At 36.7% G+C, this 24,947-nt stretch overlaps 4 protein-coding genes and 1 non-coding gene across 5 annotated transcripts; 2 read left to right on the top strand and 3 right to left on the bottom strand.

Moving 5' to 3' along the window:
* Positions 1-11,499: 11,499 nt before the first annotated feature.
* On the bottom strand, positions 11,500-11,982 carry LOC6652408. Its single transcript, XM_002074731.4, has 2 exons — positions 11,862-11,982; positions 11,500-11,798 (listed from the first exon to the last, which is right to left on the bottom strand). Exons 1-2 carry the CDS (start codon positions 11,929-11,931, stop codon positions 11,644-11,646), a joined length of 225 nt encoding a protein of 74 aa, XP_002074767.1. The 5' UTR covers positions 11,932-11,982; the 3' UTR covers positions 11,500-11,643.
* Positions 11,983-12,652: 670 nt separating this feature from the next.
* LOC6652407 (bomanin Bicipital 1) lies at positions 12,653-13,124 on the bottom strand. Its single transcript, XM_002074730.4, has 2 exons — positions 13,037-13,124; positions 12,653-12,955 (listed from the first exon to the last, which is right to left on the bottom strand). The coding sequence occupies exons 1-2, from the start codon at positions 13,098-13,100 to the stop codon at positions 12,678-12,680; spliced, it is 342 nt and encodes a 113-aa protein (XP_002074766.1). The 5' UTR covers positions 13,101-13,124; the 3' UTR covers positions 12,653-12,677.
* Positions 13,125-13,281: 157 nt separating this feature from the next.
* On the bottom strand, positions 13,282-13,993 carry LOC6652406. The gene is made up of 2 exons (XM_002074729.4): positions 13,888-13,993; positions 13,282-13,825 (listed from the first exon to the last, which is right to left on the bottom strand). Exons 1-2 carry the CDS (start codon positions 13,931-13,933, stop codon positions 13,389-13,391), a joined length of 483 nt encoding a protein of 160 aa, XP_002074765.1. The 5' UTR covers positions 13,934-13,993; the 3' UTR covers positions 13,282-13,388.
* A 1,410-nt stretch (positions 13,994-15,403) lies between these two features.
* Positions 15,404-19,963, top strand: LOC6652405. The gene is made up of 2 exons (XM_047009858.1): positions 15,404-15,549; positions 19,749-19,963. Exons 1-2 carry the CDS (start codon positions 15,419-15,421, stop codon positions 19,882-19,884), a joined length of 267 nt encoding a protein of 88 aa, XP_046865814.1. The 5' UTR covers positions 15,404-15,418; the 3' UTR covers positions 19,885-19,963.
* Positions 19,964-20,300: 337 nt separating this feature from the next.
* On the top strand, positions 20,301-20,992 carry LOC26530049. Its single transcript, XR_006953907.1, has 2 exons — positions 20,301-20,772; positions 20,827-20,992. It is a non-coding gene; the product is annotated as an uncharacterized LOC26530049 (transcript).
* Positions 20,993-24,947: the final 3,955 nt, after the last annotated feature.

Consider the following 24,947-nt stretch of genomic DNA (forward strand, 5'->3'; position numbering starts at 1 on the left):
TTGTTAGTTTTGGGGGTAATCGGTCTTTGTTAATGAAATTTTTATAGTATAAGAGTGAATTTATCTTTCTTATGGTTAAAATTTCCCTCATTTTATAAAGGTATAATTTGAAAATTCGCAGTTAGATTTTTATAAAATTTGGTAGGTCGACTAATTAGTTAAAATTTGATTTTGATAGGCAATCGGTTTTTTTTTCTAAATTATGGAGGATGAAATTGTCCTGTAACTAAATCAGTACAAGAGCATACCAAACTTGGTATCTTTAGCTGGTATAGTCTTTGAGAAAATCAGTTTGATCCTATTTGTTGGGGGCCAAAGTGAGCGTAGCAAACTTGAAAAAAACCCATGAGTCTGTACACCAAATTTCGTGACTCTAAATCTTAATTATATTAATACAAGATCTAGGAGTTCATACGGACGGACATGACTAGCTCGGCTCGGCTGTGGATGTTGATCAAGAATATAAATATATACTTTATGGGGTCGGAAAAGCTTCCTTCTGCCTGTTACATACATTTTAGTGATTTTAATGTACCATTTCACCCTATGGGTGCATGGTATAAAAATATCTTTGACTAAATTAGTTAATCGAAGTTTCAAATTTATAGTTTGTAAATATTTTTTGACCTAAGTGTTAAGACGGTGTTTGTGGAAAACTGATAAACAGATTTAAGAGAATACATAAATGTACATAGATATGTATGTATATATACATTTGTATGTATGTACATACATACATACATACATACGTACATATGTACATATATGTATACATAAGTAGAATGCTTGCATTTTGCCAAGTTTTAAAGGCAAACAAACAAAGTGTTTTTGTATGTGTGTGTGTCTGTGTGTGTTAAAGAAGCGACTTGGAGTCCAACTAGTTAACGTCACTTGAGTTGAAAAGTTTTTTGCCAGTTTTGCATTGTTTTATAATCAACTTGCACATAAATTTATATGCACGAAACTTTTCGTTCGTCTCTCTTCAGACCACAATGAGCAAAAAGGTTAACCGAAATACAGCCACACACAGACACACACACTAATACATACATATGTACATACATATATGAACATAGCATTGTATGGAAGGAAAACTAATCTCAACAAATTATCTTTCTAGCATTCAAGCAGGGTTGATGGGAGATGGAGAAGGGGGAAGGGGATGGGGATGGGAGTTTGGGTGATAGAACATCAACTTTTGCCACAGGAGAAAGTTTATTCTTTGGGGCTGTGCAAAAGTTGATGCGATTATGATTTTCAATTTTCAGCAGTCAACGCCGGAGAAACGAGAATGGACATCATAAAGTCCTGGCACGATACACACACACACACACACACACACACACACAGACATACAGATACAAAAACAAACAACCACGGGGTCCAGAGAAGTAAAAGCTATAGAAAACATGATGGATGGATAGCAGAGTGAGAAAGACAGAGAGAAGCAGTGGGACCGAGAGAGGGGGTGGGGTGGGGAGGGAAGGGCGAATGACTGGTGCTTGCGGCGCCCAACAAATAAATTGAGTTTTGTGAGCCAAGAGCTGGACGGAACGGAACGGGACGACATGGGACGGAACGAGACAAGACGGAATGAGGAATACCGACGATACAGAAGCGGCAGCTGTTCCACTCTCAAAACAGTAGCACCACAGAAAATCCTTAGCACAGTTATAACATTTATCGTTGTGCAAACTGCCAGAAGCATCATCAGAACCAGCAGCCGCAGACGGCGAGGACGAATTGTTAAGGAGCGACAAGGAGAGAGCAAGAGACTGAGATAAAGAGAGACAGAGCGACAATGGCGTGATAGTGAATTCACATAGTAGCTGTCATCTACTGAAATTGAATCGAATGGAACTAAACTAAAGTTGGCTTAACAACTAGAACTAGTATCAACAATTTCAAAAAGCAAGAATAATTCTAGTTTAGTTTTTGCCCAAATCGTTGGAGTTCATTTCAATGTGAGTTACATAACGATCTAAGCCATGTGGAAAAGGAAAAACTCGAAAGTTAAATAAGAATCCCTCGAAGGAAGAACTGAGATGGTATTATAAAGGGTTTAAATAGGTTGGATTTCAGATAATTTGATTTCAGAAAATAACCACCCGTTCAAGATGTTCTTTAAACACGTGTATTTAAGAACAATTACACAGGCCGACATTTTCGAGGTCATGAAAAAGTGTTCTAAGTTCAATAGGTTTTTATAGTGATTTGGGGGTGCCGATCACGGCCCTGTACTTAGTTTTTGCCCATCATGTCAGAATTTCGAAAAAAATGCGATAGACTTATTCCAAATGGCCTTATTTTCAATATTTTTTGGTATAATATAAACAAGTTATTGTACTCAAAACGTTATTATCTTAACCTATTAATATATTAGGTATGATTTAAACGCAATTTACACAAAATCAAAGAGGCGTTTCTTTGTTATCATGCATATTATCATACACTTTAGATATGGTTCGAAAATTAGTAAAATTCGAACCAAAAAGTATGCTATAGTGACTTAAAGAATTTGCAACTTGTTAATTTTAAAGAATTATTGTAATTTTATGCATCTAACAAATTGTTTATAAGTAATGTTGGCAACCAACAGATATTTTTCTTAAACAAGAAATTCTACAATTCGTTAAAAATGTAGAAAAACAATTTTTAACTTTATATAGAATATTTTTGGGTGCCTATTTTCCAACCCTAGATCAGAGGTAGGCGCCCATAGCCCGTGCGGGCACTTTTGCTCGGCAATTGCTCGTGTGGCCGTCTGTGTGCATGCCGATGTGAGCACGAAGTACAAGTTCAAAGCGTAAAAAAACAGCTAGTGTCGCACAGACTTTTGACGAAAGCAGTACTATGTCGCTTTGTTACGCAGCTACACGCAGAAAAATTAATGCTTCACTTTCGTACATGGCAACTATAGGGTAAAAAGTATATTATAATATAAGCGAACATGCATAATGTAATATAAATGTAAGATATACATGTATATGTATAGTATGAAAAATATATACATATAATAGCCGATACAAAATATGCATTCATTTTTATGACATTAAGGTAAAAGGAATCGAAGACTCATGACTGTACTTTGTTTTTTAAGGCGATTCGGTAAAAAAATGTTGTGGGAAAATTCCGCAGTTTCACTTGCAGTTTAATTTTTTTATTCGTTTCTTCACATACGATTCGCGCAGTGTAAAGCAGCTTACGCACACAAGCAAGCGCACGCATACATTGACAGTTTGATCTGGCTCTCTTTGTGCCTACCCCTGCCCTAGATCCCCTAATTTCACAAAATCTGGACGTGATGAACAAAAACTGAGTATGGAGCCAGAATCAGCGTATCCGAATTAGTTAAAAACACTTCTCAGGTTAACGCCACTAAAAATCATGTCGGCCTGTGTTATGAACGCAAAAAAAACTGGTTTTTCGGCTTTAGATAAATTGGCCTCTAAAAATCACTCATAGTTCATACCAGTTGTAGGTAAACAAAAGTATAACAACCATCATATCAAAAAAAAAAAAAACGCTGACAATAAAAGTTGACTTTGAACTTTGATCCGAATAGCTGGTATCAAATCGATTTTCCTATTTTAATATAAAATAGGATAAATAAGAATTGCGGGCAGGATTAGTCAAAATAAAACGATTGGCTCTAACTTTTTTAGTCACCGAGATTTCCGATTCTCTGAAATGTTTATAAAGACTTAGACAGACAAATATGGCTGTTTGTTTCTTAATACTCATCATAAATTTTTTTATATACTTTATGTCCTTAAGCCTGTTATACACATTCTGCCGACTTATTTATTTATTATTTTCAACATCTGTTTCATTGCTTCGTTTAATCAATGCTAATATGATCATTTGAGTAAATAAAAATCCTCTGAATATGAATCATATCAAATCTCTACCTATAATCATGGGTTTCTTTAGTTACTTAGGAATCCTGTCGTTCTGTACAAAAACGGTCCTTTTATTCTCCTCAGCTTCTACTTCTCCGTAATGTGTAGCAAATGGAGTAAAAAACAGAGAAATAAATTAAAAGTTCTTTAGTCCCCTTACTTAGTTCTGCTATAGTAAACATAATAACAACGAAGGGTTTCATTTCAAAAAACTGCATTCATCTTTAATAAATAACACAGACATTTACATATATGTATGGATAAGGACATTCGCCATACATGTGTATAATCAAAACTCATTATGTGTAAAATTCAGATATGACAAAGTAAATTGTATAATTTTTCGGGGTTTTTAGTCGATTCATATTTGAATAAACCTTTGTCTATGTGGGATATATGTATATTCTCTTCGTTCGATGCACCTGTCCAACCTCAGCTAATCTAACCCAGATATTTATTTTGACATCTGAAAATGTGTCTCGGTATATATTATATACATACATAGTTTTAGTTCATTATTTAAGCAAGTCTTTTAGGATCCCTGCGCCTTCTCCGTTCCCTCTGGCTGGGAGATTCGTATCATAACGGCAAAATGGGTAGTAAGAAGCAAAGAACGAAAGAAAAACCAACATTTTGTTCACATATTTGATTTGATTTATACAAAATTGCACGTTTTGTGCTCCATGTACAGAATTGTGTGTGTCTGTGGGTCTGCATGTGTGTTTATGTTTCGGAGTTTGTTTGATATGTATGTATGCACATATGTGTGTATGTGTGTGTGTGTGTACTGTCCGTTGGGAACAGTCTTTTGACTCTGTTCTGGCCTTTCCTGGCCAGGGCCAACAGCAGCAGCAGCAAAGGCAGAAATTTGCCTCGTTTATTTTTCATTCCTGTTCAAATTATATTGTTGACCATCAACAACGCCGCATGCTGCCCCTTGCGACCCCCTCGTCAGCGCCATTCGTTGATTTTTGCCCAGTTTGTTTGACTGACAGCAACACCAACATACCAACATACCAGCCAGTCAGCCAGAACGAGAACCAGAACCCAAGCCATTGGACAGCACCCCAGTTCCTTCAATCTTTAGCGGCGACCCTTTTGTGTGCCCTTTTTTTGCCGTTGTGCCCGCGGCGCATCAACAACATTAACGCGCTTCGTTGCTGTGCTCACCCATAATCCTTTCAATTTTTAAATCATTTTTTATTTCGTCCCCTGTTTCCTTTTTTTTTGCCCTTTGCTTTCATGAAGTCGTTCCTTGTGCGACCCTTGCCGCAAATATGTTTAAAGATGAAAACGAAACGTGTGCATTTCGTGCTTCTTTGATTGATGCGCATTGTCGGGCTATCCTTTGCTATCAAAACCAATCCCAAATCACTTTGCAGCTCACCCAGTCTTTGGCCAGGCTTTCGTAGTCTACTAAGGACAATGACATGTTTACCCAAGCGGCAACCCAGACAAATGCCATAACCAAAGCTCTGATCGTTTACACCTTTAAAAACCAATTCGCCATACCATCAATTACTGAATTTAATCAACTCGTTAAGCCCCCACACACACACACACAGACACACACAAACACTCACTCACACAGATACACAACACACAATTGCATCTCCTTCTCGGACACCTGCAACATCAACGGCAACATCAGCAACGGCAGCAACGGCAGCAACATCAGGCAGTCATCGGTGAGGTAATTACGAAAATGAAATCATTCCGACAATGTAAGCCCTTAAGGGCGGTTGCTCACAATTGAAATGACCAGTGGGCGTGGCCAGATGCAGTTGATACTGTTGTTGGCCCATTGGCAGTTTCGATTGGATTGGCAGACCAGAGAACCCAGCAAAACCACCAGGCCAAACCGCATGGCGCAGTCACCGCAAGTGCCCGATTGTCAATATTTCCCATATTCCTACGCTGAGAAAAATTGAAATTGAATACTTTTAAGGACAATCGTTTTATCTTGAATCCAATTTTCCAATTACTCACAATAAGAAGAGTTACAAATTTCTACAAAACCATTCATCATAGTTTCATAGAGTTTCTTAATAAGGCTGTAATTAAGTGTGTTGTGCCTAGTGTACGATGCAATTTAGTTTAATATTTTCACGTCATAATTTTGGTTTAATTTCCCAATTAGGGGAACATGACTATTATAAACTTTAAAATATTTGTAAGCTAAACAGCTCATTAAACAATAATAAGAGCTTTGGTTAAGTTTAAATTCGATTAAAGCTATCGTTTTCTACCCATCGCTAACATTGTGCACAAGCGACACAGTCAAGTGGATGGTTTGTCGGTTCTGCACTGAAAGTGAACGCACCAAATCTGTGTATACTTAGCAGGCTAAAAGCAAATTTTTCTTTATGTCGCCCAGGAAATCAAGAGAGCTTATATTGTACCTGCGCCTCCCATCAAAGATCATCAGGTAATTGCCTATTAATGTTATTAATTTCATTTCAACTTTGCGAAACCCTTCTTTAAAGCAGTCCGAAGGTGTGAATCCCAGATGTTTATGTTTATTAAGGGATTCTCATAGTTGTCTCTCAGAACTTAAGAGCATAATTTTGACATGCATTAATGCATTAAACTTTGTCTGACTGTTCAATTATCCGTCTGTGTCAACACCTGAATTTTGGCGACCATAAAAGTTACAGCAATCAAATTTAGTATAATTATTTGTGTAGTGTGTACGCAAAGACAGAAATTCACTGTCTTTACGTACCATTTAAAAAAAACCTCGACAATTTTATTATTTGCTTCAAAAAATGGCAAAATTTTTGTAATAAACTCTATCACTTTACATACTACACGAATATACCTACAAATGAAGTAAGTAAGTCGTCTCGCCGACTTGGGTATACCATACACCAGGTGAAACAAATATTTTAAATTTCGAAAACCAAATGTATGTCCATTAAATTGTTTTAACATGCCCTCATACCATATGCTATCTCGTTCACTCTACAAACACACGAGCACTCTAGCGCCGCCACTAGCCAACGGCCAATTCTGCCCTTATGGATCGCGTAGCAAAATACGTTCATACGCATATTTTGTATGTTTCTAGTCCGATTTCAATCAAATTTGGTAGTTTGATAGAAATAGATAAGATTTATTAGTCTGCCAAATTTGTTCGCGATGGTCAAAAAATTGCAAGAGCCAATCGGTTCTTTCTAAATTATGGAGACGGAAGTGGGCGTGGCAATATATTAAAATACATATATTCTGCGCGCATACTAAGCCAGTATACATACTAAATTTGGTGACTTTAGCTTTGTTAGTTTTCGAGAAAATCATTTTTATTTAATTTGCGGGGGCGGAAGGGGGCGTGGCAAAAAGTTGGAACAATTATTTTCTGCGCGCTAACTAAACGAGTATATAAACCAAATTTGATGTCTCTTTCTGTTATACTTTTTAAGAAAAACAGTTTTATGTAAATCCTGGGGGCGTAAGGGGGCGTGGCCAAAATTCCAATTAACTCTATATTTACATACCACACTGCGTGTTCATACAGACGGACGGACGGACGAACGGACATGGCTAGATCGACTCGTTTGTTGATCCTGATCAAGAATATATGTACTTTGTGAGGTCGGAGAAGCTTCCTTCTGCCTGTTACATACATTTTGTTGACTTTAACATACCATTTCACCCTATGGGTATAAAAATTTAGTGGCTCTATCTTTTGTAGTCTCCCAGGTTGGACATTGATAGATCCGTTTGACGGGTAGCGCTGATCAAAAATGTATATACTTTTTGCGACTTTATTATACCATTATCAATATCAAATCAAAAAGGCTCATTTGGACCTCGCCAAACTTCATGTGGACTGCAAGGTTCTATATCTTTTATTTCTACAATTGATATCTTGAATAGATCTTGCTTCTCAATTCATTTTTTATTGTACAAGATTTTACTATATTATTATATATTTCTCACAAAATCCTACTTTAATAAAATGTTCAAGAGAAATCGTTTCAATGGTTTATATGACTTATGTATATATGTATATAAGTTAAAGTGGTCCGATGCGGTCAATTATACTCATACTCTCTCTCAATTATCTTAAATGTCAAGCTTCATTTCAATAGATATTGAATTTATTCGCACAGATGAATGGACAGAGATGGCTATATTGATTTGGCTTTTCATGCTCATCGAGAAAATAAATTTACGGATAAAAAAGTGTTGTAAAATTCCGAACTGAAGACGCATCTACAATAACCTAAACTCGACGAATTCGATGGTGAAATCTAGTTTTCAGGCATATGATTCAAATATTTTCACATATCTCGTGTCCAGCCATATATACATATGTATGTTACATACATAAATCAAAAGGTATGGCAAATCATGTGTTAAATCATGTGCTCAACAGACGAACTAACTGATAAAGCAAAATTAACCAAAGGGTTGAGATTTCACATAAAGTGTGAAATAGTTGTGAGATGATTTCCATATTTTTTCAATGAAATTTTTGTCCTTCAAGTTCCTTTCTGCTATCATAATCCGCTTGAGGTTAAAACAGATGGAAAGTGACGAAATAAAACAGTGAAACGAAATTAATTACAGTGAAAAAGAAAACGTTAAGCACTTGAGTGCACTTAAAAAACCAATAAATCATTTCAACAACTCAATGTCTCTCATATTTCAAATTAATAAAGTTTTTTCGACAATGGCAAACAGAGAAAGAAAATGTAAAGTGTGACGATTGGGAAAAGTCAAAGTAAAATACCCTTTATTGAAAGCAATGTGTGTTCTTCAAGGGTCCTGATCATGATGTGACTTGATTCTTTTGATTCTGAAGATCAATTTTCCACAACTTGCATATATCCAAATTCTTATTTTGAACCAAAAACTCGAAACCTGTTTAGAGGACTCTTCATTTTCCCTGAAGTGATGAATGTTCTTTAAAAGTGAATGCTCTTGTTATAGAGTATCTCTTAGGATATTTTCAGGAAAATAAGTAAATATCCTTCTTAACAGTAAAGACTAGGAGTCTGTGCATTCCAAATCGTTGGTAGGTTTGACTGAGATGAATTGTACACGGTACTGGGCAGTGCTGCAGAAAAATAGGACATTTCTATTATAGATAAGGATGAACTATGTGAAAGGGAAATGGGGTAGGACCGTTTTTCATTTAAAAGGGCATTTTTAAATCTTTTGAGAAGCGGCCCCCATTTCTAATTAGTTTTAGCAAGATTGTTTACGATGAAAGAGATCGAAAGTGGGAAGATCACTTGACTTACTAATCTTATTGCTTTTCTTTTTCAGAGATGTGAATGGATTGTTTAATTTAATTAGGGTAACAAGGTATCTCAAAGTCACCGCCCGGTTTTGATTTAGTAAATTATACTTTTTCTCCAGCTCATTTCATTTTAGTGCGCTAACCTAGCCTTTCTCTCTGACTGCACCCACTCAATCTAGTTCGTTGTTTCCTTTGAGTTTTCCAACTCAATTTCCTTGGCACAAAAAAGAAAAATCAAAAGGAAACAACAAAAAAAAAAAAAAGGAGAGAAAATCGTTTGCCAGTTACAACTGTCAGGCAAATAAAAATCAAATTTAAAACGCTAAAGAAACTCGCTGGCAGAGCCGAAAAGCAGACAACCAAAGACAAACGACCGGAAGCATCAAGGCGATGGTAGGGGAGCAGGGGCGTCAGTTCGAAGGGGAGGAGAGAGGTTTGGGTGTGGTGGAGGAAGCTTGCTGGCTAAATGTCGCAATTTTACGAGTCAATATAAAGGTGCCTGGGGAGTCATTTACAGGCGCACGGCGGTTTGGTTTTTGTTTGGTAATAAAAACGGAAAGGAAGAGCCAGCAATGTAAGGGCAGAAATAGGAAGTGCTGCCTTTTACGGCCAAAAGCTGCACATAAAAAATTTGTAGACAAGGGAAAAACCAGTGTGTTTAAGAAGCAAAAAAAGAGGACAATATTGCAAAGGCAGAAACGTGGCCAAACGGGTTGTTCATGGACGGGCGCGTTTTCCACCCATTTCCAAAGTCAAATATGATGGCAATTTTTATGTGTTTTCTCCTTGTGAAATATATTTTACCAATGAAGCATAAAATATCCCGAAATGGAAAACCAACTCGTGCCACCCTCCCATCCGCCACATTCTAAAATGATTTACAATTTAACCTGGTTTTTATGACAAATTCACGGAGCGCTTGTAATAGGCATGTGAGAAAAGTCTCACTCACAGTCACACATTGTTTAGAACAAAATTTTGCGACACATTTTGAAATTAGTTTTCATCTGCTCACTTGGCAAATCAAGAGTTTCGAATAGGTAAATAGATAGACCTTTGTGATCCAAGTTCTCAATCATGGAATATTGAATAGATATAAATCTCAGGTATCAATTGGTCAATAGTACTTCGAAATTGTACCCTTTTGTCTTGGTTTTCTAATTTTTAAGCTTGTTAAAAGCTTGTCAAATCAAGCACGGAGTTATTTCTAGTTCTAAAAGATTCATCGCAGACTCTATTTCTATATTTGACTCTATTAGGGCCGACTAATTAAAACTTATTAAAAATTTTAAAGGTTTTTTTCAGCGATCTCGACTTGTGTGAGATATTATACCCTTGCAAAAAGGGTATATTAATTTCGGTCAAAAGTGTGCAACGCATAGAAGGAAGCATCTCCGACCATATAAAGTATATATATTCTTGATCGAGTATATATATTCACGACGAGACGAGTTCAAATCGCCATGTCCGTCCGTCCGTCCGTCCGTCCGTCTGGATCAACGCAAACTCCTCCTAGACCGTTGGACTTACAGAGCTGAAATTGCATGTAGGCTTGTATATATTGCAGGCGTTGTATATCTCGGATTCAGCCGGATCGGACCACTATATCATATAGCTCCCATACAAATGGCAAAGTCACGAACAGAGACTTTTCTTAATAACTTTGTTATTTTCTGATCTATTATCATGAAATTTAATATTGTTAAGTTAATTACACATATAAACGACTATTCCAAATTTTATCAAGATCGGGTAACTATATCATATAGCTCCCATAGGAACGATCGGTGGAAAACAGTGACTTTGATCAATATCTTCGTTATTTCGTTATTTATTAAAACTAAGATTGTAGGGCGTTCTTTCGGACACATTAGCCCTTTTAGCTTAAACGTTTTTCCACTTTGATGGCTATAGGTAAGGAAAAAGTTACCAAAAAAGTTGCAAGGGTATACAAACTTTGACGCGGTCGAAGTTAGCCCCGGCAATCTGGTTTTATTTTTGGGTGGCTTCCAAGTCAAAATATCTGATAAGGTGTTTGCCTTCTCTTAAGGGCTAGGCATAACGTAGGTAGGAACTAGTCCTCAGTTTTACAAAAAATTTTTCTTAATATTCATTTTTATATGGTATTAATTACTTTTTCATTTCAAAAGTTTCTTAAAAACCCAATTGATACAAAAGATTTGATGGATTGAGCTTGATTTGAAATTTTGATTTTTTCAATCAACAAAGTTTTCCAGGGATTGACGTAGGGGAAAAATATCTACAAACACGCAGAGATTGCAAATAAAGAGTTAGTCATTACTTTTCCTCAAATATGAGACTTAAATTAATCAAATTTTCGACTCATTTCTCTGTTATGAAAATGTGAGATATTTATTTTTGTATTATGGCCTCACATTCTTTGGCATTTGAAATGTTTTACTGAAGTATAAATAACTTAACTATTTGTTGATAAATGGCAATCGTTCAATCCTGGATAACATCCTGCTGCTAACCCCTTCTCCTCACCACCTTTCTACTGGTCGTAGTGAACTTCATGGACAAGTGCGCTGAGTTTTTTGTGGCTCGGGCAGTGCAATGATTGCAATTTCCATGGACTGTTATATCACCATTCTTGATGGTTATCTTTGGAATTTGTATACGGCCTGAAAATTGATTTACTTTGTTGGAGTATTGTGGAAATATTGCCATTAATTTTCATTACTTACCGCCATATGCAACATCCACCAAGACAAAAAGCGACAGCAGCGAAACAAATATCACTTTCATCCACTTCATTGTAGCTACAAGCAAAGACTGTGACACTCTGATTAAGATTTCGCCATTTGTCAGTGCTTTTTATAAGCAATCAACACCAGCAGCAGCAACAGAAGCCGGGGTCGGCGCCCATCCACGCGATAAGTCATACTAGAATGCAAAAAAAAAACCTAGAATATATTAAAGTGGAATTGCCGATGATGGCTTTAGGTTTTTCCCTTTTCATAAGTCAGAAACCCCCTTTTCAGTGGTCCATAAACCAAAGAGCTTTTAAGCTTCTCTATAGGGAATTCGGATTATTTGTCTTTAATTTTAATTTACATTATTAACAAGATATATGTACATACATTTGTATGTCTTAACTATCAGTAAAAACACTAACATGATAGAGTTGGTTAGAGCTTAAACCATAAGATGATACAATAAGTATTTTTCACGATCACTTTTTCATTCCAGTACTACTTGTACTTGATTTCAGTCTCCACACTAAATGCATTCGAGAGTGAAATTATGTTAATAAAAGTAGAACCTAAACTAAAAGAGATAAACTCGTGATGGAATATCTCCTGGAATAGATACGAAAGAAACACTACCTACTGAGCAATTTATTAGGACAGGTTAGTCCACATTTATAGGTTTTCTTTGGGAGAACGGGAAAATTAAATAGTAATAAATTCAAATCGGTGCCTCGACTGGAAGATACCCTCTATCAAAACAAAGAATGATCAAGACTTGACGAAAATTTTTGTCTTTAAGTGCTTTATTTATCAGTCACCACCACCGCTAATACTGCAACCGACACAATCCTTGTTATGAAGATAAGTTCCTCCGGGCAAACGGCCACTATAACCATCTTCTATGACGCGATCCTGAATGGGAGCTCGAGATCCAGAACCACCCGCAGCGGCACCACCGCTGGAGCCACCTCCTATGATGACCGTGCCATGTCCGGGAGTTCCTTTGTACACCTTGTCACCCACAACTAAAGTCTCTGCATCTGGAGGACTGCAGTTCTGGCATTTGCCATTGATAATCACTTTACCAGCTAGGAAAACAGACAAAGAGAGAGAGAGAGAGGCAACATAAAGCGAGGTGATGCCTTCAGTTTAATCCTGTCATCGCATACCTGTTGACTGGGCCACCAAGGCGGTGAGGACAACAAACGCAAGGCTTAGGCTTAGGTTGGTCATTGTGAGTGAGTGAAGTCTCAGTCGGTTCTACGGCAGGAGCTGAACAAGGCAAAGCTTTATATACACAGCAGGCAACCAATTTTTAGGTGTTATCAGTAGGGGAAACCAGATTTTGTTGCCCCTCGGAGCAGGGAAAGAGGCTAAGATAAGCGAGAGAATCAATTTGCATAACTAAAACCGGTTCGAGAGAGAATTCTGGGGAATACATCACTTGGGTTTAACCACAATATCGATGTATTAGTGTATTTATTTTGTTTTCTTTCTGTTTCACAGATAATCTCAGGTGGTCTAACCACGTATATTGCAACCGACGCAGTCGTTATTCCGCACAAATGTTCCAGGTTGGCCACGAGAATCAATTGTAGTTATAGGACCACCGCCCCAGCCGCCATCCCCATCACCGCCGCCGGTTCGGATTATTTGACGTCCCCCCCATTGGCGCTTATAGCGGTGACCCCCTGTGATATGCTGGGACACACCTCCGTCTCGTCCCCCGCCAATTGACTGATGTAGTCCCCAGCTATTGCCGCCACCCAAGCTCCAATCGTCATCATCGTTATCCGCATGGCTCACAACGCGGCGGGCGGGTAAAGGCTTCGGCTTAATCGTTGTCTGATGCCGTCCATGTCCACCACTGGATCCGCGGCTTGGCTGCGGTGCTCTTGGCGTGGTTGTCTCCGGCTGATTGCAGTCGACACAAGTGCCCTTGATTGTCACCTTGCCGGCTGGAAGCGAAAGTTTATCAGAGATCTTTCATGTGCTCTCTCTATCACTATTCTTTACTGACCTTGGACCGAAAGCACTGCAACTAAAAGCAGGGCGAAACACTTCATTTTGAATCCAAATTCACTCGTCCACTTCGCAGTCCTTTTTATACCCGTCAACAGCGACGACCCGACTGGCTTTAGCTTGTCGAGAATGCGCTTCAGAGCGTAAATTTATTTATATATATGCTGATTTCTGTATTGTATTTAGTTTTTATACCATGCACCCTTAACGTGAATTGGTATATTAAAGTCGCCAAAAAATATAGATATTCTTGATCAGTCTCTCCGTCCGTCTATAAGACATAGAGCGATAAACACAATTTTAAATACACACATAAATACATTTGCGATTATTGATTTAAAACATTTGTTTTACTTGGTGCATGGTATCCAGAAGTCGGCGAGACAACATAATTCTTTACTTTTTCCTATATACAAACTGGAATTGCCCAGATTGTTGATTAAATTCTGCTTACCTCTATATACACAGCGAGACAAAGCTGAACTTTTAACCTACCTTGAAATAGAGATAACAGATTTTATATAGAATATTCAAGGCAACAGGGAACAGGTAACTCTCTACATAAAGGATGCGTTCAAAGTTGCTGAGCTGGATAAAGTTCAGGTCTAAAAATCATCAATTTGTTTGAAATACTTCAAAATTAATGAAATCAGATAATTTTTAAATAATTGAATTTAATACCCAAGCAAAAGTTGAATGGAATCACTAAAGAAGAAAGTCTTATCACTAATTGATTCTATCTTTTAGTATGCTATGGTAAACAATTCCAAGAACTATCAATAAAACATTTCAAATAAACTAGAGGGCTACTTTAATCGCAGCACAGTGGTGCAATTTTTGATATACTCAATTTGGAATTGATTGGAAGTACTCAAGAAAAGGAAGCTGTGCTTCAAATTGACACTTTCATAGTATACAAATGTAGATATATACAGTGAAACCTCGATATAACGAACTTCGTTATAACGAAAAACCCAATATAACGAATTTTTTGTTAAGTCCCTTGAAAGGACTAAGGTTTTACATTTCAGTACCTATAGCGAATCAATAGATATAACGAATAATTTTGCGATCCCCCTCAGATTCGTTATATCGAGGTTTCACTGTATATAAACTTGGTTCTTTAGCTTTAGCTTAAGATACTTGCTTGAAATTTGGATTGTTCTACATAGATATAGTCTTCAAATGGGAAGACCAAAAGGTGTCAAAACATTTATACGAAATGGAAAAAAATAAACTTCAAATTTAATTTTACATATCCACGAATCGATTGATATATCAATTTATAATTATCCTAATTTCTAGCTAAATTCTTCAGAATGAACAAATAAATTAGGTCTTGGGTAAATGCACTTTAAGCGTAAGCAGACAGAGAGAGAGAGAGCACAAAACAAGGCCGCACACTTAATGCCAAAGCCAATGCCCCAGTCCCAGTGTTCTAATGGGATTTTCCCTCAATCTCGCTATCAAGTCTACTCAGCTTGCACCAGCTACGTGGGGCCTTTGTTTGGGTATATAAGATCGAGCTAATGGTTGCAATTAGCATCAGTTCAGCGCTAACCATTGAACGGGAATCAATCAAAACAACAAAACACAATCAATATGAAGTTCTTCTCAGTTGTCACCGTCTTCGTGCTGGGTCTTTTGGCTTTGGCCAATGGTAAGTCTTAATTCAGAACTGAAATGATGCGAATTTGTCGTTTCTAACAATGATCTTTTGCTTCTATTCAGCTGTCCCTTTGTCACCTGATCCCGGCAATGTGGTCATCAACGGGGACTGCAAATACTGCAATGTCCATGGCGGAAAGTGAGCAGAGAATGGAAACCCAGGACTGAGAGTTGAAGTGTGGTGGGAGCTTACCTCAAACAGCAATAGAATATTTAAAACAAATTAAATTTAGTTCTTAAAAAAAAACACTAAAACACACATAAAATAAACCTCATTTTAATTTACAAGTAAAAAGTATATATGTCTCTATTTGTTGGAATCTATTGTGTCAGCAATTTGACATTTTCTTTGTCCCTTTTTCATTGTGAAAACTTTATTAATTTAAAATATGAGAGGCAGAACGAGGTACAATGAGAGAAAGATAGAGGGATACATACAAAAACACAGAATTCCGATGATTTATTGGTTTTCTGAGTGCACTGAAGCGCCACACTTATAATTAATTTCATTTTGATACCCTATCTAATGGAGATTGTGGACTTGGCCAAGTGCCATCAGAAGGTTCAATGGAAGAGCAAAGTAAGCCCATTCCAAAAACTATGCAAACTTTTCGAATTCTAATCGTTTAGGTGAATTTTAATCAATTGTCGTAATTTCCTAACCAAATCAAATTATTAGGTTAGAAATCTCGTAATTAGGATTTTGTTCTATTATATGCTGATGCAGTATTCGGTAGAGTTTACTGAATTTTGTAGATTGAAGAACCTTTCCATGAATTTTATAAAGAATTTAGTTGGAAAGCGTATTTAAATCTTGGCGCGTCAACTTTAGCCGTGGGGATTGTTTGCTTTACTTCTGTTTTGCACCCAATGCAAACCCCTTCCATGTTCCACCATATTTTATTGCGCATACGCACTGTGTAATTTCATTTTTATATTCTTTTTCGTTTTGTGTGCATTTCATTTCAATCTCATTATGACGTCTTTTTTGTTCGTCTCGTCTGTCTGTTTGTCTGCCTGTCGACAGGCAGTGAAAGTGGCTTACGAATCGGAGTTAAACTGACACCCCTTTTTTTCCATGTACATCCACATTTATCCTTACCGTTTCCATCTCCCCCAACCCGTTTTAACGTTTTGTGAGTGAGTCGTTCACTTTGGCAAGAAAGTCGGGCCAAGTGGCGTTTACTGTTGCAGAACGGAAGCCCTGCAGACTGCAGGGGTACTTACATTTGGACCCAAGTACATGCATATTATATTAATTATAATATAATTGTGGTAATTTTTTAACAAAAACTCTTGGGTGTGGTAAGGCTAGGAGATAATAATGGCAGAATAATGATAGCTTTGTTTTCTGTGTTACAAGAGGGCAAGAAAAACCACTCAAGTTAGCTTTTACTCCTCTTGCTTATGAAAATTTATTTACCATTACATTTTCAGATTTAACTTCATACTTGTAACCATCTCATTGTGCTAAATACACTGCAAATGGACAAAAGTCTTATCAGGCAGCCTCTGTAGTTTCTGATTCGAATCAGTGAACTACACTGGCGGTCATAAAAACCGCATCAATTGAAAATTTTATGTTTTCTTGGAATCGTTCAGATAAAAATAAGAAAATTTTCACGATACAATTTTCCTTATACGGCAAGTTATCGGCGCACTGCAGGTTAAATCGGCTCTCGTTATGATGTTTATCCCATTCAAGACGCGTTTTCCTCACTTTTGCAGTAACCATCGATCGACCGAAAGTTTTGTTTTTTTCACAAAACGTTGAATGAGAGCATTTCTATCATTTTATCAGCATTTTGCCTATAAGTCAGCCCTTCCTCCATTAATGGGTCAATAACGACTTGCGTTTCACTGCTCAATTGCTTATATTTTGACACCATTTCGCTATTGACCAGTGTTGCCAGAAATTAAGAGTCACCATAAGCTAGATTTAAGGAAAAAATAAGCTAGAATAAGCTAAATATTAAAAAAAAAGCTTAAAAATAACATTTAATATAAATTTTATTTTATTGATATATATCAAATATATAAACACAATGCAACCTCTTGTTCTTCTGTTTTTAATTACTTTAGAACAAATTGACTTTTGTTTGTTTGCGTATTGCCTTGCATGCATGCGACATGTTTTTTGGTAGCAACAAGCTGCCGCAATTCGCATAGTTTAGCCCCAACTGTCGCTTTACAAAAAGAGCAATATGGTTTTGTGGGGTCTGTGGGACATCAAAAGTAGTCCACAATTCGCGAAAATGTTGTTTATAAGTAACTTTCGGCATTTTCTCAAACTTAATATCGCTCAATATCGCTGTAGAATGACCAAATACGAACCAAACGAAATATAACCATAAATTTAGGCACAAAATTGCACAAAATACCAAAAGTCTTCGAGAAATATTATTTAAGTTTGATTTGCCCCTTTAAATGATCATAAAAATACTTTATAATCTCTAAAAAATCTTTATGTAGAAATTTTTTTAAAGCCGAAATAAACTTTTTGAATTTTGAAAAAAGCTAGATTTCAAGCTATAAGCATTTTAACCACTTTCCAAGCTATTTCATTTTAAAATAATACAGATCTAGCTCAAAATAAGCCAAAATGGCAACACAAATTTCGATGCCATCAACAATACTTCAACGAGGGAAACTTCCTATTTAATTGGAAACCCATCATGAGATTCCCATAAATTTCAAATTATTTGGCAGTGTTGCCAGTGGTTCGGTTTTCATGACCGCCAGTGTAAAACTGAAACTGATATTGCTCAGTGAATTAAATATTTTATGTACCGACTAGTTTATATAGATAAAATTTATCTATTTCATATTGTATTAAAAAGTTTGCTTAAGAAATAACTCAATAAAACTATACTAACCACCGATCTCAACTTTGCATATTTTCTTATATACATTATGAACATTTTAGGAACTATTGGACTTTTAGTTCAAAAAGCAAACACAAATTGAAATTCAAAACATTTATTTACCGCTAATTTTTATCAGAAATAAACAATATATAGAAGGAGGCATGAAATAAGGTTTTTTAGTAATACATTAGAATCGTAAGACGTCATTGGAATACAATTTATTTTTAAGCGCATCAGACCCAACTTATCAAGAAGCTGCGGAAAAACAATGCAAGCACCAGGGCTGGCTGATTACCCTACCTTATTGACGTAAGCTGTTGGACAACATCACTTTGTTATGCCCTCTTAAGATACAGTCACCGCAATTAAATGCACCTGACTCATTTTTTCAGCACATTGTGTAATAAAAACTGTTAATTAGATTATTTTATGTGCCAGAAAGATGCTTAAATATTATTATTTTACTTAATGGCACAGTAATGGTTTTATGTTGTTTCTAAATATCCTCAAAGTTTAAAGATCCTTGAGCTACTTTCATTTTTAAAGTCATCACGTTTGTGCGTCATAGTACAATAACTTGATCAATACTAAGAGCATATCAAAATAAATAATCAGTATCAAGTATAAAAATTTATGGACTTTTTATTACAAAGTGTATGCTGTTTCGATAGAAACTTTGAGTTAATGGATGGATACATGTTTCTAATGAACATTTAAATAAGATTCTTAGCCCACCTGAAAAATACATTTCTGCATATGATTATGAATCTTGTCATTTCACACTAATCGTAAGTAAGACGAACTAAGTTTAAATGCGTAATTGTTTAGATGCAACAACGTAAATTTCTAGGTAAACAACTCTGAACGGGTTCCTAATACGTGGAAATACTTATTTATATACATATGAAATCTCATTTTAATAGACCGACCCGTTTTTTCATTACCCTAAACCTGATCTTAGCACGTGAATTACTTGCCCCGTGTTGTTATCACTCGAATTGGTGGGATTAAACACTCAGTCGACTGGGAATTTCTCAGGCTTGGGAAAATCCGAGTTTAAGTCTCATTGATACCCCAGTGGGTTTGATAAGAAGTGATGATGGGAAAACAACAAGTTGTTGCCCTCAGTAGATGAATTCCTATAAAAGCTAAGGCACTTGGCAAACTTGTCATTAGTTTTCCGCAACAACGACAACTACAACAAACCACAAAAACATGAAATTCCTTTCGGTTGCTTTCGTTCTGGGTCTGCTGGCGGCTTTGGCCAATGGTGAGTTCTCCACTAATTTATATATACTGTATATACTTATGAATCTGCTTATAGCCACTCCCCTAAATCCTGGCAATGTGATTATCAATGGCGACTGCCGGGTCTGCAATGTGAGGGCCTAGGAATCCGGACGATGACCCTTATCACCTGGCTAAAGCATCATCCACACAGCCAAAAATATGTTCAATAGTTTTACAATAGAATTAACGTACACATCACAAAACTAAAAAAACATGTTAAACTTTGAAAATTAAACAAATGATAAAAATAAACTAAGCATCAAAACAAAAAACATTTACAAACATGATTTCTTTTTGATTAGGGGAATCTAATATACATCTGTATATAGGTATTTTTAATACTTATTGTTAGACATTGAAAATATTGTACGACTCTGTCGCCTTGAACTCAACTGAACTGCATCTCTGATTGCAAATTCCGAATACTTGACTTAGGCAATCTCAAATCTCTCAGCACTTATCTCTTCACTTAGTTTTAGGTAGGTATATATGTAAAAGTATATACCGAATGCTTTCTATTTAAAATGTAAAGCATTTTCCTAAGTCTAGTCAGTTATATTTTACTCACTGAATTGCAAATAAATCGAATTGCAATTTGGTTAGGCTAAATAAGGGATTTTGACTCTGAATTATGGTATATCAACTCATAGGTGGACTACTTCGTTATCTCTTAAGCTTATGTTATATATAGCAACGTCCTTTTGATTAGTCTAAAGTTGTAATCTGCCCAAGTTGAGCAGACAGATGTGATCGTATCCTTGGCTCAATGAACGTTTAAGCAGAAGTCTCTGGCCTTTTCTTTTCTTTATTATATGAATATGAATAAACTGAATTTTATATAAATATATAAAATTTCTTATCTATTGTGGATTTTCCCGCATATATAAGTGTACATTCGTCTTGATATTTTTTTTGTCTTTGCACTTGTGTTTGTAGCCTCACTTTTGTATAAAAGACTGAGGCGAGTCGGCAAATGAATCAGTTCGACTTGAATTGTTTAACAAAAATGAAGTGGCTCAGCCTTGTATTGTCTCTGGCCGTGTTGGCATTGGCCAGCGGTGAGTTGGTTAAAAAGTTTCAGTGATATATTTCTTAAGACATTCCTTCAACAGCCTCCCCCTTGGCGCCTGGAAATGTGATTATAAACGGAGACTGTCGTAACTGCAATGTCCATGGTGGCTGATGGCAGGAGCACAAAATCAATCATAAGCCCCCCAAAAATTATGTTTCCAAATACATGTGGTACAGACAAATATAAAACCAGAGGAAAAAATTAAATTCCCATTACTGTGTATTTATTTTCTGAATTCGAATAGGAAATTGAAATTAATCGCCTCGTATATTGCACACTTTGCAGTCGCCATTGATGATCACATTGCCCGGATGGAGGGGCTTGGCTGTAGCAATAAATTGAGATAATTTTTATGATTATAAACTTTTAGGTAGTCAGAATACTCACCACTAGCCAATGCCAAGAGGCCCAGAATGAAAGCAAGCGACAGCCACTTCATGTTGTTGATTCTAACTTAGTAGCTGGTACTAACTAAACTTAATTGGCATCTTGGTGGCAGCTTTTATAGTCTTTGCATTCTGTGAGAACTTAGAATTGAGAGAATTTCACATGTCTATCGCATTTCTCCTCTCTCTTTTCCTCGCGGAAACTATGCACTATCGAATGAAAACAAATTACGACTTTCTCTCGCGCAAAATAAAAGGGCCCCTCCGCATTTTGAATACCCTGTAATATTTTAATAGTCTTAAGGAGGTTTACCGAAAAGCAACTGCAAAATTATAGCTTCTTATCTAAAGATGTTTTTGAAATAATCAAAATATTTATTACAAATATCTTACAAAAGGATTTACACCCATCAAAGCTATATTAATTTGGCCCTAAACAAAACTATTAAAAACTAATATTTTTTGTATTCCACAAGGAAGCTTCTTTGACCCTGTCTTCTGCAGACTCTTGACAGTTACAAACGTAAACAGATAGCTCGTCGTACCGATTGCATGACTTACATTCTGGAAGCAATGTCCATAATAGACAGGGATATTCAAAAACTATATTAAAATTTACTAGAACACTTCAAACTCTCATAAATTTCAGCAAAAGAGTGAGCTTACTCTACAGATTGGTTAAATTTTGGAGATAATTCGCCACGTCAATGAGTAAGTCGTAGAATTTATATACCATGCATCCAACCGCATAATTATAAAGTATGAATCGAGCCGTGTCCGTCCGTCATCCGAATATGGTATAGGCTCGTTAGAATACGCGCAAATTATGATTATTAAGAAATTTTGCCAATTGGAATTTTGGCCACGCCCCCTTACGCCCCCAGAATTTACATAAAACTGTTTTTCTTAAAAAGTATAGCAGATAGAGACATCAAATTTGGTTTATATACTCGCGCAGAAAAAATTGTTCCAAATTTTTGCCACGCCCCCTTACGCCCCCGGAATTTACAAACAACAGATTTTTTTAAAAACTATGAAAGCTACCGATATCAAATTTGGTATGTAAGCTACCTTAATACACGCGCAGATATTGACTATATAAAAATTTTGCCACGCCCATTTCCGCCCCCGCAAATTAAACAAAACTGATTTTCTCGAAAACTAACAAAGCTTAAGTCACCAAATTTAGTATGTATATTGGCTTAGTATGCGCGCAGAATATATATATTTTAATATGTTGCCACTCCCACTTACGCCTCCATAATTTAGAAAAAACCGATTGGCTATTGCAATTTTTTGACTGTCGCGATCAAATTTGGCAGACTAATAAATCTTATCTATTTCAACGAAACTACAAAATTTTATTGAAATCGGTCAAGAAACATACAAAATATGGGGTAACGACATATCTCCGCCGACATATCTCCGCCGTTAGAAAAACGACATATCTCCGCGCGGAGATATGTCGTTCTGAAACGACATAATTTCGCGCGGAGATATGTCGTTCTGAAACGACATTATTTCGCGCGGAGATGTGTCGTTTTTTTAACGGCGGAGATATGACGTTTTGAAACGACATATCTCCGCGCAAATCACCGGCGATGATATAATAATAAACCCCAACAATAATTTCGCGCGGAGATATGTCGTTCTGAAACGACATAATTTCGCGCGGAGATATGTCGTTTTTCTAACGGCGGAGATATGACGTTTTGAAACGACATATCTCCGCACAGATCACCGGCGATGATATGTCGTTTTACAACGACATATCTCCGCCGTTAAAAATGCGACATATCTCCGCCAGAAAAATGTACTGGGCGGAGATATGTCGTCGGAGATATGTCGCTATGCCCAAAATATGCGTATGAACGTATTTTGCTACGCGATCCATAAGGGCAGAATTGGCCGTTGGCTAGTGGCGGCGCTAGAGTGCTCGTGTGTTTGTAGAGTGAACGAGATAGCATATGGTATGAGGAATGTTAAAACAATTTAATGGACATACATTTGGTTTTCGAAATTTAAAATATTTGTTTCACCTGGTGTATGGTATTCCCAAGTCGGCGAGACTACTTACTTACTTCATTTGACTATAGAATTGAAATTCAGTACACTAATTAGTCTTACCAATTTCTACCAACCTATCAAATTTTATTAAAATCAGAGTAGAAACATGCAAAATACATAAGGCGGTCCATAAGGGCGGAGGTGGCCGTAGGCTAGTGATGGCGCTAGAGTGCTTTTGTATTTGTAAGACTGAGCGAGATAGTATATGCAATATGGCACGGAGGAAGAATTTAATAAACCATTGTACATTTGGTTTTCGAAATTTGAAAAATTTGTTTACATGGTGCATGGTATACCAAAGTCGGCGACTTTCTTAGTTCACTTCAATGTTTCTTTGTTCTACTCGTCCTACAGCTTTCATTGACTCTGGACTCAAGTTTCAAATAATATAAAAAAAAGCAAAATTAGTCTGATAGCTAATTTGAAAATTCTGTATACAATATCGTTGGATGCCACTTGTTGAAATTGGAAACAATACCCTGCAGCACTAGAATTCATCAAGAATCTGTCTTCCTGACGGTTTTGAACTTTCCAACATTGAAAACTCTAAAACAAACCCGAAGTCAAAAATTTGATTTGCACTTGCTTTATTAAATAAAGCTGTTCAGTAGGTAGAAATTGTTTCCATATAGCGAGAAACCCAGAATTCGTGTTTTTTTTCATACCTAAACGATTCCTTGATTCCATTCCAAATTTTTAGTTGATTATTTAGTCATTGTGAACTAGATTGGCCAAATTAGCCGCTTAATAGTAAAATGAATTCCTTTAAACTTTGGAAAAATTATGTTAATTTTCGAAAGAGTTTAAGAGTTTTATGGCTGACGAGCTGCCTGTACCCTGAAAGAGTATTGAAACAGGTATGACAATTAAAATTGATTGGATTTAAATTAATTATTAGCATACAATAATGTTTACATGTTTGCAGATATTTATAGTCGAAAATCTACTCAATCGAATAAAGGTGGATGAACGCGTTTTGCGGTTGAATCGACTTAACTTGATGAAAGCTGTATAGCTATCCTTCTGCTTCTGTCCGTGTCCGGATGACTCCCTGGCAGTTGGACTGTCGCACATATTGTTGGCAATTAAGCCAATGAACCATTACAAACACCAGCGAAGAGCGTAAGCCATGCAAATCGCTTTTTGGAGAGAAGGTCGAGGTGGAGGTGGTTTGGTTGTGGTTATGGAGGTGGCACTCAATCCAGTAGCTTCCAGGCAGACGGTTAGCCACCTACCCATCCTGCAGTGGATTAGCTGTGGGGCTGTGGAAAAACGAGTATGTGCCACATTTGTCAACGTAAAAAGTATTACGGTTAAATGAACCCCGGCATAAATGCCAGACTCGAACCACACCACGAACACACGGATAGTCGACACGTGTGCTTAAACAATTTAATTACAAAGTGTTGCCTCCGAGAAGGGCAGAAGCGAAAGAGCACCAACAGATGTTACTCCACCGCCTTTCCGCCCCACCAACCACCACTCAGCCGAAGAAGGAAAAAGTTAATCATCCAGTCATCAGAGGGGGCTGTCACGAATTAAAGACTTGCAATGAGGCAGAAATCTCAATTTGGGGGCAAAATTTAAGCTAATGATTACGAGACTCTTATGATGGTAATCAGGATGGCATTGAAATCTTAAACAATAGCTAAAAATAGAATGTGGTATTACTTTTTCATTTAAAAACGAGGCAGCTAGCAAAAAACCC

Source organism: Drosophila willistoni, assembly GCF_018902025.1.
Source record: "Drosophila willistoni isolate 14030-0811.24 chromosome 2L unlocalized genomic scaffold, UCI_dwil_1.1 Seg168, whole genome shotgun sequence".
In the NCBI taxonomy this organism is placed as follows: Eukaryota; Metazoa; Arthropoda; class Insecta; order Diptera; family Drosophilidae; genus Drosophila; species Drosophila willistoni.